This window comes from Orbicella faveolata, unplaced genomic scaffold (assembly GCF_042242905.1).
Source record: "Orbicella faveolata isolate gen_17 unplaced genomic scaffold, um_ofav_v1 contig_27, whole genome shotgun sequence".
Taxonomy (NCBI): Eukaryota; Metazoa; Cnidaria; class Anthozoa; order Scleractinia; family Merulinidae; genus Orbicella; species Orbicella faveolata.
Genome location: NW_028301555.1, coordinates 7,815,367 through 7,830,543, shown reverse-complemented (window position 1 = coordinate 7,830,543; position 15,177 = coordinate 7,815,367). Strand labels below are relative to the sequence as shown.

Below are 15,177 nucleotides of genomic sequence, written 5' to 3'. Positions count from 1 at the left end.
AAACAACGAGAGCAAAAAATCCATGTGCAAAAATACAGAGAGCCGATACACCGGAATTCGAGTAATTTCAAAGTTTTGCGGCTCAGTTGCCTCGGTTTTGAGTAACTTAGACATTTTTAGCTAATTTTATTGCTGCGGAGCGAGCGTAGCGAGCGAGCAGCAACATAAACAGGATTTAGGAAGAATATATAAAAGGGGATCCAAATTCTCGAATTCATCACTTTTTACCAGAATGCATCGCATTTAACCAGAGTGCACTGCGCCACTTTTTACCAGAGTGCGTTGCGCCACGAACTACTGGAGGACGCCTTTTCGCGTGGATTCCAGTGAGAAAGATTAGTGGTTGTGTTTTGCTCTGATTTACCTGTAAAACGATGTGAAGGAGATTGTGCCTGCTTTCACAACTCTTGCTTTTGTTCTTAATGCATGCAGTATGTGACAGTTTGTAAATCTGGACGATTAATTGTGACATCTTGATTTTAAACTTAGTATGTCATTTCTTAGCAGTCTCGCCTACTTGGCCGAATTCGTAAATGAAGGGAAATTGTCGCTCCTAAAGCTTGCAGAATAATTAAAACAAACGAAAACCGTAGAACACGCTAATTTCATATATGCTGCGATCTATTTCTTTTCATCCAAACATGAATTTAAGCTAAAGCTTTAGCATTTTCACAAATCGCGATGGACGCGTCCTCGACACAGTCTGTCAACATTCTTGAGACATTTAATACGTATCAATACAGAATTTATAAGTTAGATTTCTGCTCCTACAACTTCCATATCTTTCGATTTCCGCGATCTGGTAAAGGGGAGATTGATGTGTATCTTTTTATGTTCAAACATGGGTCAGATCACTATGCGCTTTTTTGTCACGATCCCTTGTCACACCTCGCCATCCATGTGTCATCATGCATGAAGTTGTAGATGAATCACTGCGTAAAATATGTCACTATCAATAGAATGTGCCGCAGCATTATTATCTTTTAGATACCCTAGTTTTACTAATAAAAAGGTCAATAAATCTCAAGAGAATTCACATGGTTGGAGCTAAATTGATTTCCAGAGACCAACAACAAGGAATCTGTTTTTATAGAAAGCATAGCAAGCTTCAGAACATAATTGGTTATTACCACAAACTTATCAAACCTCTGAATTGAATAACATCTTTTAATGATAAGCGGAAAAGGAAGCATATTTATTGTAAAAAATTGGATCATTGAATAATGCAATTCAGGAGATTTCCTTGACTTAGTGATAGGGTTTTCACTAGAGCTGACATTTAGGGTCAGGATCATGGTTTAGGATCAGAGGTAATTGATGGAGTCCCCCCCCCCCCCCCCCCCCCCATTGAGTCTCACTTTTGTAAGACACTTACAACTGGGAATGAAACAATTATGGTACATGTATTAAATAATCTAGAGCTTGCTCTACAAGGTAAGATGGTGTTCTGTAGTTGATTATGGTATATGACATCATTTAATCCGCCATCTTGGATCTGCAAAATTAGATTTTGTAGTTTTTGTAGACTAGGGAAAATAGTTTAAACTGACAAACATGATGTCAAAATGAAAAAAACAACAACAACAACAACAACAAACAAAAACAAAAACAAAAACTACTAAGAACAGAAGACAACACATTGTGTCTAAAATATACTTCCACTTGTGCTTTCTAGTGGGAACTTCCAATAAGTAATTTTTTATCTTACAATGAGCGTTAGAATTGGTGAAGACAGTTGTTTACATTTTTAACAGGGTGAGTTGAAATTTTTCCACGGTACTCAAAAATAGCGTCTTAAAATGAAAGTCTTATAACACTTGTCACTCGTTACATGGCTGGTCACACAACATCCTCTGTGACGTCACATTTAACGACTGGGAATGAAACAATTTGAAATTGAATTTTATTACAGTGTGAAGGAATCCTAACTATAAGTTATGTTGAAACTAATATAATTAACTACACTTTAGCGTTACTGCGTTCAGTTTCAAGCAAGTTCTAGACGGGTCAATATTATCCAACAGGAAACTTGAGCCAGTTCCCACAAATTTACACTTCAACTTGCTACTTGACCACACAGGTAACGGATAGACCGTTTGAAATATTCTCTTCCTGAAAACCATGGATGCCATGGCGATTATTTAAAAAAGGAAATTGTCATTTAAGCGGAGATTCACGTGTCACGTGATATTTGATGACGTGGCTGACGTCACGAGAATTCTACACCAATGATGATGAGCTTGCCATATTACGTCACGTGCGTTCACGTGCGTCACGTGATATTCGATGACGTGGCTGACCTCACGAGCTTTCTACACCAATGACGATGAGCTTGCCATCTTGGAGACAAACGAAGATGTGAGTGTTCCCTCTCGCCAGCGAGACGGAACGAATTGGAACTAAAAGATTCATCTTTTTTAACACTTGGAAACTGCAACAAAGGTACAGAAACACACATTTAAAGAAGCTCAGTCACGATATTTTGAGTTATTTTGGCCACGTACAAAATTGCCATTAAATTGCAGACAACCTGAAAATAGCAGTTTACTACGATAGAAAAACACCAAAAAGATAATAATAAACCATAAAGGAACGAGAATGGTTAAGGATGGAGAAGATGGACACGGATTACAAACAAAGAGCTTGAAAAATTTAGGCTTAACTTTTCAAGATGCATAAACCATGACGTAGCTTCCTTAAATTAGCTAATCAGAACGTTTACTGTCAGTCCAATACTTTCTAAGTACTGCACTGAGTCAAGTTATTTTTTCAATAATTCATGTCACAAATCACTCATTAATCTGTTAAGAGCAAGGATATTCTCCTTGTATGACCCTCGAGCTTAGTTAACACAAATTACCCAAAAAAATTCTGGTCAGTTTCCTTTGATTTCTGGAGATCGTACAAAGATCATGCTAACAGTTCCTAACCCTTCAAACGTTTGTTGAAAATTTCCCATAGGAATGGTATCATCAACCATCTATCGCCACTGCTTTGTACCGCACAGGGGCGTGTAAAACACACACAAAAAATTAAAATACAGATTTCAAACCTGTGTAACTGCCTGATTTCCAGTTTTCCATTGATACCTCCAGTAACAAGATATTCGCCAGAAATTAAAATATCGACGACATCTTCTTTTAATTTAGCGTCTTTTGACAGAAGTTTTCCATTGATAGAGTATCTACACAGGGCAAGATTTGATTCTTGCTTGCAGAACACCACAATGTTTCCATATTCGGACAGAGCTAGGCTGGTCACGTGACAAGGGCTGAGCTGTGAACAGGAAGCCGTTCCCATGGGCCTTAGCGTAACCACATATTCTCCTTTTCGCGCTGTGTAAATGATGCAGGTTCCATCCTAGTGAAAGGAAGCAGCCAAAGTTAGTTACACAAATTAGTTACACGAATTGATTCCAAACATTTAAAGAGCTTGTGAAACGTAGTAATTGGTGAAATTTGTGGCTCTTTGGGTGTAATATTCGAGGAGAAAATGGCTTTTAAAAACAGCGAAATTTCTGGGTGGCAAAAGCCCTAATGAGGTCATACATTCTTTGTAAAATTTGAGTTTTCAAATCCGCGTCCCACAAAACGTATTCAATACATCAGGCTCAAATGCCTTGGACAGTAACTGTTAATCGTGCTGTGCCCTTTCAATATTCAGGACTGATTTTTTTCGTAGCTTCATCAGAAACTGTATCGCTCATGCGAATGAGGGAAATATTGTGAACAAAGATTCTCCTATTAAATCTCCTATTAAATTTAATTAATCCTTTTTTTCCTAAAGTTCAAATCCGTTATTACGCGAATTTGCATACTCTATACTTAAACACCCCACCTGTGAACCGCTGACCGCCATGTCAAGTTCCCAACTCATGGCAACACATGTGACTGGCTTGTCATGACCATATAAGGTCTGCAGAGGCGTACGCTTCAACTCCTGAGCCACCCCTCCCTGATGAGTGATTTCCCACAGGCGGCATGTGGTGTCACGTGATCCGGTGATCAGGTGATGACCATCGTCATCCAACGAGACGCAAGTAATCACGTCTGTAAATCGCAAAAAGTATATTATGGGATCAATCTTTAAGCGCTTACAGGCTTTTTTTTTGTTAGTCCTTAAGACGGTATTTTACGCACACGATGGATACCTGTATGAGCCACAATTCTGGCTAGCTGTTTTCCCTTTGTATTGAAAACTCGGAAACTGTTGTCCCAGTGTCCAGCGGTTATCATCAACTTGGCATCATGGGTAATGGCGAACAAGTGCGATGAAACCTGCAAGTCAGGACTGAATGGGCCCGCGATACAACGGCGTAATCTGCAGCAGAAGCAAAGTTAACAATAACCTTTCAATAAAGAGAAGAGCAGTGTCCTTTTCGCATTAATTTGTGTCTTGAATATTGACTAAGCATGTGAATTTTTCTGCTTTTCGGTATCAAAGTCAAAACATTACATAATTCTTCTGGGGTAAAGGGTTCTATTTACAGATTGTAACACATTTTTTATTTCAGTTCTAAGAATTTGCTAGTCACATCACGACAATATTACCTGGTTGATGATTATCTTTATTCTTGTCACCTATCTACTCGACAATTCAACGACACTGTTATAAGAAATTGATCTTTGATCTCTTGTACTGGAGGACAACAATAATGCCACTGAAACATATTTTCAAGGTCATTGTTATGTTACCTGTTTGATGACAAAGAAGGGTCAAGTTCAAAGGTGAAAGGTTTTGTCCTCGTCTTAGAGTAAGGCAACCAGTCTTGCAATCCCACAACGCCATTCTGGCTGATAGTGATCATGTGTTCAGGCATGCCTGAATGAATTAGTGATCTGGTGTGTACCTGGGACACTGCAGTGAACACCAGCGGGTCTGTAGCATCAGATACCTACCAAACAAACAGTTGGGTGACGTCGGCGATAGAAGAATTCACTTAAAGGAGCCAAGTTACGGTTTGCACATCTTGAAACGTTTGGCCTAAATTTTTCAAGTTTGTCGTTTGTATACACTACTCTGTTTAATCTTCTCCATTCTTAACCATTCTTGTTCCTTTATGGTTTATTATTATCTCTTTGGTGGGTTATCCAAATTTAGTAAACTATTATTTTCCGGTTTCCTTCAATTTAAAGGTAATTTTGTGCGTGGTCAAAATAACTCAAAGTGCTGTGACTGAGCTCCTTTACCGACTTAACGAATCTCAGTTTGATTCAAGAACCAAATTCAACTTCTTCAACTCTTAACCAGAACTTACGGTAACAAAATATGCTTTCAACTTATCGAAGTTCTCAAACACATTCTCCAGTGTTCGGCTTGTGCCCGCGCTCTTTGCTGCCTTAAACTTTGCGGTGTCGTCAGCAGACATGCGCTGTGGATGTGGCTGGCTGAGTAACTGGATTGGAGTTTGACCAAAGTTGTTAATCATTCCTTCAGTCGCCACTCGCTCGGCAGGGTCAGTAATGGCGTCAAGATCTACAGCTCCTGTGAGAATAAAACAAATTTTTCAGACGAAGCATTAAGACTTTGAAGTTCGTAGACTAAAAGAACTGGAAAGAAGTTGGAAAGGCCGTAAATATGAATATTCTAACTTGTGACTAAGCAGAAAACAATTTCTAATTTTTAAACAATAAATTGACAACAAAGCACCCATTATCGAACCTTTTGCAACCTTGACATTGTATTCCCTGATTAAGACAAGACATTACAAACGATTTCTATGACCACATACATTATCCCCGCTGGTTCTTCTGACTAATGGAACCTATTTAAACAGTAGCAGTTTATGAATATGGCAACCAACGGGCCAGGAAAGGATAGCAAACCATGTAAGAGGAAAAGACTTGGGAATAACAAAAACACTGTTTGGACCGTAAAGAGTGTTCGGAATAAGGCAGCAATCATATGTAGACGGTCTGAAGCTTAAAAAGACCAAATAATACCAGGAGAAAACACGACTTTTCCAGTTGAACTAAAAGCGCGGAGTAGGTTATCAATGCGGACATATAACACAAGGGTCCCCTTGAAATCCCTTGAGAGACATGTGGTGCCCAGTCACTCACTGTGTTTCCGCATACCTTCATAAGTACAATAGTAAAACACGTTCAATGCCTCAGCTGCAGCGGGTCCCTTTTGTTTGTAGCCGAATATCAAGTCAATCCAGTCGTGCAAGTGTGATGACACGTGATCAGATTCCAAAGCTCTCCTGTGTTTGAACACGAAGTCTTCAGGCGAGGTCGCCCAGCGAGGGAGAATGACGTCATCGACAGGTCCTCCTCGCTGAAGGTGGCCAAGATCAAATCTAAGAAAATAGAGTATATAACGTTTGCTTAAAACTATTATATAGACCAGCGTAGCAATATGCAAAGAATTAGTCGGTGATTTTCTTTTCTTCCAAAATCGGCTCCTACTAAGTTCCAAAATTTCCATTTCCGACATGGGTGGACGTAGGTGGAGGCGAGGAGAGGGTGCCTCTCAATAACTTGAACAGTGATTGGGACTGCACTTTTCGTTTCCAACAACAAAATCAGAAAACAGCAATTGTTCTTGTAAGCTTATCCCCCAAATCATCTAGCCTCAGTTTTCATGAGTTTTCCTAAAGCAAATGATTGGTTGAGCTACTCGTGTACTATTGGCCATAAAGGCCTGTCCTAACGGTACAAGTTTGGCGACCAAACATCACGAAATATTGTTTGGTGACCAAACATGCTAATGTTGAAGTGACTGGCCAGACGGTTTAAACATGTCTGATCAAACACAGATCAAACTATGGATACAAGCCGCTGAGCAGGCGTGGGGCGCATGCGCGCGCCAAACGTGTTTGATACAGCTGTCCAAACGAACAAAACATCGCCATCAAACACGAGAACTATCGAACGTTTGATGGCCTTCAATTTTTTCAGGATCAAACACGATCAAACAGCACCAAACAAGGTGGCCAAACGGTAAAATGTTTGGTCACCAAACAATGTTTGATGGTGTTTGGTCGCCAAACATTTCCCGTTTGGACAGGCCTTAAGAGAGCAGTGGCCAGAGGTCGTCCACATAATGACAACGTTTTCTAGTTTCTCTACAGTTTCAAGGAAGATTTAGAAATACTACAGGATATATGAATTCTCAAGAACCGTAAATAAAGGAAACTGCCCGTTATGCGACTTCTACTAGAAATTCTACCAAAACGATTAGATTATTCGCTCTCGATTTCTATGAAGTGATAGCTGATTCGGCCTTCGGCCTCATCGACTATCACCTCATAGAAATCTCGAGCTAATTGTTAATTATACCTGTTAGAGTTGACCAAGAAATCTGGAAAATAGAAAAACTCAGGTATAAGCTCTTTAACATCACCGCCTTTGGAGTAAATTGAATCCCACGAGGAAGAGATGTTGTGAAACTGTCTGTCTGCGCAGTCAAACCGTCCGCTCTGAAGTTTAACATGAAGTGTGGTGAAGGGTTCCACGCGGAGCATGTAATGAAGAACGCCTGCGGAGCTTGAGTAATGTGAACCGTAGTGAAATTTGGCGACTAGTCCACATGGATCTTCAAAGGTGTCGTACCTAAAGAGAAGAGGATGGAAAGGTATGTTCCGTGAAATTTTAACAGAACAGATTGAGTGCGAAAATTGTTCGCATAAGCTGCAAGCTGAAAGGAAAATAGATATGTGGCGACAAGGAAAAGTTTACTTGAAACCTCAAATAGCATCTTTTAGTTAGTTTTCCAAACTTCTTCTGCCAATTAGGTAGCAGACGCACTTGCAGCTCTTTGGCGTCTTTTTAGTGTCTTTTAAAATTGCCTGGCAACCAAACAACAAACAACCGCATATTACGGGCAAGACTATAATATCACTTACGTAAAGGAAATTTGCCATGTTCGTTAAATTAGCCTAATGGTTAGGGCGTTTGAGTTCAAATCGAATGGTTCGTTTTCGAACCCTAACCAGGGTCATCGTGTTGTGTTCTTGGGCAAAACACTTAACTCCCACAGTGCCTCTCTCCAACCAGGTGTATGAATGGGTACCGGCAAATTCAATGCTAGGGGCAGGTTGGAGCAGAAATACCCCTAGTTTTTAAATGACAACCGGAATAAGCTTCAGTCAGCTCTGTGATTGGCTAAGAAGTTTGGAAAACCGATAGAGAGATCACAATAGTCCGTACATTCATTTCGTCCATCTATTTACCAAGGTAAAACAACATACCTATCGCGTAGGGATTGTACTCTATTTGGATTCTGTGCCCCTACGGGCTTGGAAAGGTCCCTGTACACGGCAGGGTCATCAAGACGTAACTCTTCTGAGTCATAGTCCACAAGGACCCAAGGGAACACTGGATACTGACTCAGGTCGTTGTAGGTTCTTCCAGCGATGGTGTTCAGCTGCATGAGGTACTCAAAATTGGATATCTCTCTGTGTACCCACTTTTCTGTGAGCCCTGACGCCTTGAGTAAGTTCGCTGGGGATCTCGCACCGATGTAGTACAGATTACGGGGCCGTAGGGACATAATCTTCTTATAAACCTTGTTGCGGGTCTAACACAAAGAGCCGAAGTAAATAAATAAATAAAATAAATAACAATATTTAGAGAGGAATCCACATCAGCCTTATCCGGTTTTCATGCAGGTCCTCTATCCTGGTCGAATTGGAATTTGGAGAAGTTGGTTTTTGTGCAGGGAGAAAAACTGGAGAACCCTGAGAAAAACCCTCTGAGCAAGGCGAGAACCAACAACAAACTCAATCCACATATGACACCGGGCTGGAATCGAACCCAGGCCACATTGGTGGGAGGAGAGCGCTCTCCAATAACCAATACAAAATAACTGTCTAAGGTCAGTTCGAGATGAAACACAAACTCTTAAGGCAGGGGTGGGGAAAAATAACTCTAATTTATAATTACGCTAAATTCACCTCACCTAACAAATATCGGAAATATGAAAAGTAAAGCAACATAGAGACTGCATGGAGTGCCAAGGGTGTAAAAAGAATTGCGTGAAAGTGATTTTTGAGAGTCAATTTTGAACAAATGCAGTAACATAACGCGCACTGGAACTATTAAACACAATTTTCAATCAAAGAGAAGAGAACAGGTTGTGTCAAATACCTCCTTATTGAAGTTTAAGAAGTAATTTGTCTGATCAATCAAAAAGAACTCAAGAGCGCTTCTTCTAAGATTGTGCCGTCTTAAATGGACTTCTCTCAGCTCGCTCAACGGCCATTGAAAATCCTGACCAGCGGTCTCATCCGCATAGAAGTAGACATGCGTAGTGGTGATCTCCAGCTTCCCAGGGACAATATCCATAAGTGTTATTAGTTCACAAACCTCACCCAAAACTGGTTTTTCTGTTTCCGAAATTGTCCGTTGCCTCTCTTTACCAACTGGACTTCCGGGATCCTCGACTTCAAGAACGTCCTCGTCCACGTTTTGTACAACAGCCTCTTTCGCGACAAGCACGGGCACGGAAGCTTCGCGCGAGTCTCGCGTGTCCGCGTTGTCACGCGCGCGACTAGCTTCGGTATGAAGCGTAAATAAATAGTTTTGTGTCAGTTTGAGGCGCATGCGGTGAAAGTTCTCTGTGGAAGAGAGTTTCCAGTGCGATTCCTGTAACCTGTAGGACAGGAAAACTGGTCAACAACTAGTTATAAAGGTTAAAACATCCAAACACGCTTTGTGGGAATAAAGAAGACTTAGATGGAATCCACCAGAAGTTCGAGTCACAAGAGGACAAAACTTTTGTGCCGAGATTATTTACATCGTATTTCAAACTTCTGTGCGACTGTTTTCAATATCTTCATTTGTTGTTAGAAATCATTTCTAACATAACAAATTTTGAATTTCTAAGCACTTGGAAGTACTGGTGAAATGAAACTGATAGTGAAATTTTACCTTTATTTGCACAATTTCTCTAAACTTTGAAATTCATTTTCGCGAGTTCCCTTAAGAAATTATTTCAGGCAACTATTTATATCTTTAGCTTTACGAACATGTAACAAGGACAGCAAAATACCTAAAATTGCTCTGGTACAAGGGTTTTGTCCACTAAAAGCTGAAATTACTCGATTTGTTATCGGATTTCATCTTAATATCACTGAACAAACACATTCTCCTTGCAGACCTCCGGACTTTCCTCATAACATCGTTGTAGGAATTTGTCTAGCCATCAAGAAGAGCTCGTTTGAAGATAAATTCTTATAACATTTATGCCTGATTATGTATAGATTCTACTGGGAGAAATTAAAGGTTAATCATTCTTGGGAGTCAAAGCTTGCCTCACCTCCTTCCCCATGGAGATCTTTCTGACATCAACATTCTCTTCAACATTTTCCACTGTCGAGCCACATCACTCCTGTGGTGTTCTTGTTCCTTTGGCAAATTCTTGACGTGTTCTCGCTGTGAATCTTGAAGTTGTTTAAATGGCCGCGTAATTTGTTCTTCAAACTTCTCACGGCTTTCCTCTTCAGCTTTGTCTTTGTTTTTCAAGCTTTCTGTCAGACCTGTGAGGCAATCCATCCAGAAGCGACCTGAGGCTAAAGTTGACTCTGAGCTGAAAAAAAAAAAAAAAACGATAGCAAGTAGTGTCTCTATGTGCCAATTTAAAATGCTGGCATCATGAGAGAAAAATAACTGATTGTTTTTTGTATGGTAGTTTCCCCAACACATGCATTGTATTTTGGGATTGATGCCTAGGGAGTCGAGAATTTCTATTGGTTAGTTCGTGCTTCATCCCTGAAATTTCGTCATCATCATCATTATTGTTTCCAACTGGTAAATAGGGTCTTGGAGATCTAGGTCGCACTGAATGATATCAGATCTTCTGCTTGCAGGCTCCTAATGTAGAGTTTTCAATTTTATATCGTTGCAATACGCTCATGTACAAGCAAGAAAAACGACTCAAGGTTTATTTTCGAAATGTTACGGTAACTTGGTAATTTAACCAACTTACAAGGTGTTTTCGTACTGTTTCATTCCAGGGTATATCTGCTGCTTCATCATGGCCTTAAATTCTTCACTCTCCATCAGTTCCAGAAAATCCTCCTGAGCCTGCAGTTGGGCGCAGTCAGCGGCGGAGAACGTAGGCATGTAGATGATCAGCGGTAAGGTATAGTGGTACTTGAGGAGCAACACGCGAACAACGGGCACGATGAAGGTGTAATTGCGACACTCGGCTAAAAAAATTGAACAAATCATGTCATAGAAAACACAGTATAGTAAAGTCTGCTTACTAGCCTAGTGGTCCATCAGGCCGGAGCTTATCCCGGTTTCTGTAGCATGAAGCGACTAGGAGTATTTATACTCCCCCCTGGATGGGATGCTAGTCTGTCGCAGGGTTACCCCCAGCATTAAATTCGCCGGCACCCATTTATACACCTGGTGCAAGAGACTCACTGTGAAAGCATTGTAGGTTGCACAAGAATGCAACACAATGTCCTCGGCCAGGGCTCGAACCCGGACCGCTAGATCCGGAAACGAGCGCACTAACCATGAGGCCACCGCGCCTCCCAAACACAGTATACCAGGCAGAAACAATCAAGCAACCAAGAAACGAAAGAGTATATACGACAGACTAACTAATGGTCAAACTTGTCTCAGTCCGAAAGTTTTGTTATTTGTTCCAAAGGTATTCGTTTCGAGCATGCCTGCGATGTGTGCGTTTTGTGAATAACCAACATCGTTTATGTGGGTTTTGCAAAGAGTCATAACACAAAATGTTTTCTAGAACTATGAATATTGTTTTTTTCAGAACCTATACTTTTAAAGTGTGTATCATAAAGTGTGTAAAAAAGCACTGAAAGTACCCTGTTTTCACATCCTCTCGCAAAGCACAGTATATGATAGTGCAACAGTGAGGTTTTTACCTTTTCCTCTTGACGCGACAAAAGCTTGATGTAATCGACCTAGAGTGTAACAAAGCTCTCCTTGTGACGTATTAATCCGGGCCTTTAAGAGCTTGCTAAGCTTGGACGAGGCAGTAGCACAATATTCTGTTTCCGGACGAGCAATGAAAGCCAAAAGAATCCGCATTCCCACCTGAGCCATTTCCTCCCATTCCACGTTTTCTTCGTTCTCATCCCAGACGTTTAATACTTCAAGAAGAAGCACGACATTTTCAACAAGCTGATGAAGGAAAAAAAACGTCTGTACAACTTGTGAAAAAAAGCCTTACAGGAATGTCGTAGTGGAATGGTGCACGTGGATGGCGATTCTTAAATACTTAACCAAAACTTTAAGTTTTGCCTGTCGTAATCCGTCTTTATTTTCCCACATATTTACCTTCCTTGTTCCATTTTCTAGAGATTTTATGCGTTTTTCAATAGCACCTAAATTCTAACATTTCTAAATTCTAACACAGAACTTCTACTCATTGCTAAATAAATGCACTTGTCTTGAAGACACCAAGCGTTTGCCTCTCACCCGTCTAGTCTACAGAACTCCGGAGTTTCCATTTATTGATGAGCAAATACGGGTGGGAGAATAAACTTTGTAGGCCCGGGGGAAGTGGTCTTACCTTTACGCTCCAAGTGTCTGATTCATTTTCTGATCCCGCTCCAGCAATGGCAGCTGAGCAAAGAAAAACAAAACCAGGAGATTCTTATGAGTACCGTACATATTAACTACTATAAAACACCTTTAATTTTTGAGGACTGCGCTGAAACTTGTGGCAAAAATCACTATGAAGGAACACGTAAGTAGCAAGCAACGAAAACATGCAGCCGGCAACAAGCGCGGGAAAATGTTGCCAAGTGCGGTAAAACATGTAAGCGTTGCTGAGCGCGGGAAAATATTTAGGCGATGCCAAACGCGGGAAAACAAGCAACCAATATAATGACAGAAATCATGCGACTTATGGCTGGCACGAAAAAACGTAATGCCAACTTGTACGAAAAAGTGCTCTCAAATGCTCAGAAATACTTCATTTTTACTACTTCTCTTCACATACGGACATATTGTACTTACTATCGCAGGGGGCTTAGCGGAATGGTTGACGATAAATTAATACGGTGTAGTACAGTGTCAGTATAAGTGTAAATGTAAGTATAAAATTAGTACTGTAACTAGTGTAAGTTTTCGTCCTGTAAATAAAATTGCACTTGAAAAATAAAAAAATTAATCAGTTTACAATTCATCTGGGAAAAGCTTGCACGCAAATATCAGGCTTTTTTTAAACGATAAATTTACCTGGAGTAAAGATGAAATCTTCAACCAAGCGCATCACCATTAGCGCATTATGGGTCTCAGATTCGCCTGTCTGTCCGGACACCTTGATGTCATGAACGGCCCCCTGCAGGCAAAGCTCCAGAAGGCGCCTCTCAATGACACGATGAGGGACCAAAAAGGTCTCAGCAGAGGAAATTATACTCACTGCCGCTATAGCTTGACCGCGCACCTGGAAAGGAACCGTGCAAGTCAACTGCCGAGGAATTAGCAATTGTGTTCAACGTTCCCGTACATTCCCTCTAATAACCATTAGTACCCACTGAGCTGGGTTCTATTGGAAATCCGTGAATCTGATTGGTTCTCTCATCATTTTCTATTTAACAATCAGATTGTGAGCTCGAGATTTATATCGCGTGATAGTTAACCAGGGCGCAACCCAAGTCAATAATCTAATTGTAAGTCATAATCTAATTGTTTTAGTATACATCTACTAGTCGTTCAAACCTTTATCTAAATCTTCCTCACAGACATCTCAAACACGTCAAGAAGCAGCCGTCATTTTGTTAACAAGCGCACACTGCTATGCTACTCACTATTTATCAAGGAATAGATAGTGAGTAACGTAGCCAATCAGAGAACGGCATTCGTGATAGAACGCTAGTAGATTTATAATAATTGCTGATAGACAACGATCGTGTGCGTGCTGCTCTTGAAATTGAAAATTCTTCTTCATTTTAGACTTAGAATACACAACGCTACGCCTCATTGACTATTCGCTCATAGTCTAATTGTTGAATAGCAATAGTGCCAGCCTTATAATCAGTGTAGTTTTAATAACTAATTTTTTACCCTCCAGTCACTTTCTCCAAAGCCCTCTACACCTCTCCACATCACTCTGAACACGATTTCCAATACAGTGTCGATCAAATCTTCTTCACTCCTTCTTCTTTCTTCAAGGACACTTCCATTCTGCTCATCTACGTCACTAGTACATCGTGGCGCACCAAATGGGCCCGTGATCAGTCTGAGCAGCGTCACATGCCACCCAAACTCCTTAGCGCACCGTGATAGGCTAACATGGTTAGCATCAATTGATCGCAGAATCTTAAAAACAACAAAGGTATTACTTTATTAGTACAAGAACTGATTCCCACCAACATAAATCTGAATATAAATGTAAAGAATGTTACCAAGAGCAACTGAAAATACAATTTTGGGGAACAGGGATGGCGCGGTTGTGAGAGCGCTCACCTCCCACCAATGTGGCCAGGGTTCGATTTCGGCCCGGTGTCATATGTGGATTGAGTTTGTTGTTGGTTCTCTCCTTACTCCGAGGGTTTTTCTCCGGGTTCTCCGGTTTTCCTCCCTCCACAAAAACCAACATCTCCAAATTCTAATTCGATCAGGATAGAGGACCTGCATGAAAACCAGATAAGGCTGATGTGGCTTCCTCTCTAAATATTGTAATTTTGTTATTTATCCTTGCAGCACTATAATCTATATTTCAATAGAACACGCCGTCCTTTTCGCCACTGGGAACTCTGGAAATTCAAACCGAAATTTTTGTCGAACGGAAAGCCAACAAGGATTCTTCCCTTACCATGTGACTCACAAACAGCTTCGTTTCCAGTCCCATGTTCTCAAGCAATTCCAGCACGGCAAGTACCACGTGATAGTGCATCAACACATCAACGCCTTTGTTTGCATCGTGCTCAGACACGGCCAGCCTGACGAGACTTTGTATGAGGGGCTCAGAGGCGTCATCCGAAAGGAGCTTTGTCATCGCTGAGAACCCTATAGGTTTTAGATGCCAGTAGCTTCTGTTGCCCTCAGGGACGTTTTGAGACGCTATGACGTCGGCCATCAGTTTGAGGATCTTGAGACGAAGATCTTCGTTTCTGTTATTGATGAGTAGAGTGACAAAAACTGGGATGTGTCTGGGATCTGGAGAAAAACACGAAAAAACAGAAGAACCATTAAAAGATGGGTACGTGAATCGCTAAGGAGAATTAATTTGATAAAAAACGATTTT

At 40.8% G+C, this 15,177-nt stretch overlaps 1 protein-coding gene across 1 annotated transcript in view; it reads right to left on the bottom strand.

The window, feature by feature from the left end:
• Positions 1 to 1,153: 1,153 nt before the first annotated feature.
• Positions 1,154 to 15,177, bottom strand: part of LOC110056268 (neurobeachin-like protein 1) — a 32,361-nt gene continuing 18,337 nt past the window's right edge. The window contains exons 25-41 of the mRNA XM_089296738.1: positions 14,746 to 15,089; positions 13,995 to 14,249; positions 13,167 to 13,374; positions 12,496 to 12,548; positions 11,846 to 12,104; positions 10,933 to 11,155; positions 10,264 to 10,533; positions 9,093 to 9,597; positions 8,195 to 8,523; positions 7,284 to 7,556; positions 6,078 to 6,301; positions 5,258 to 5,484; positions 4,695 to 4,894; positions 4,151 to 4,320; positions 3,838 to 4,049; positions 3,053 to 3,360; positions 1,154 to 2,431 (exon numbers count right to left, since the gene is read on the bottom strand). Coding sequence (XP_089152864.1) covers positions 2,302 to 2,431; positions 3,053 to 3,360; positions 3,838 to 4,049; positions 4,151 to 4,320; positions 4,695 to 4,894; positions 5,258 to 5,484; positions 6,078 to 6,301; positions 7,284 to 7,556; positions 8,195 to 8,523; positions 9,093 to 9,597; positions 10,264 to 10,533; positions 10,933 to 11,155; positions 11,846 to 12,104; positions 12,496 to 12,548; positions 13,167 to 13,374; positions 13,995 to 14,249; positions 14,746 to 15,089 — 4,190 coding nt within the window. The 3' untranslated portion in view covers positions 1,154 to 2,301. The remainder of the gene's footprint in view (positions 2,432 to 3,052; positions 3,361 to 3,837; positions 4,050 to 4,150; positions 4,321 to 4,694; positions 4,895 to 5,257; positions 5,485 to 6,077; positions 6,302 to 7,283; positions 7,557 to 8,194; positions 8,524 to 9,092; positions 9,598 to 10,263; positions 10,534 to 10,932; positions 11,156 to 11,845; positions 12,105 to 12,495; positions 12,549 to 13,166; positions 13,375 to 13,994; positions 14,250 to 14,745; positions 15,090 to 15,177) is intronic.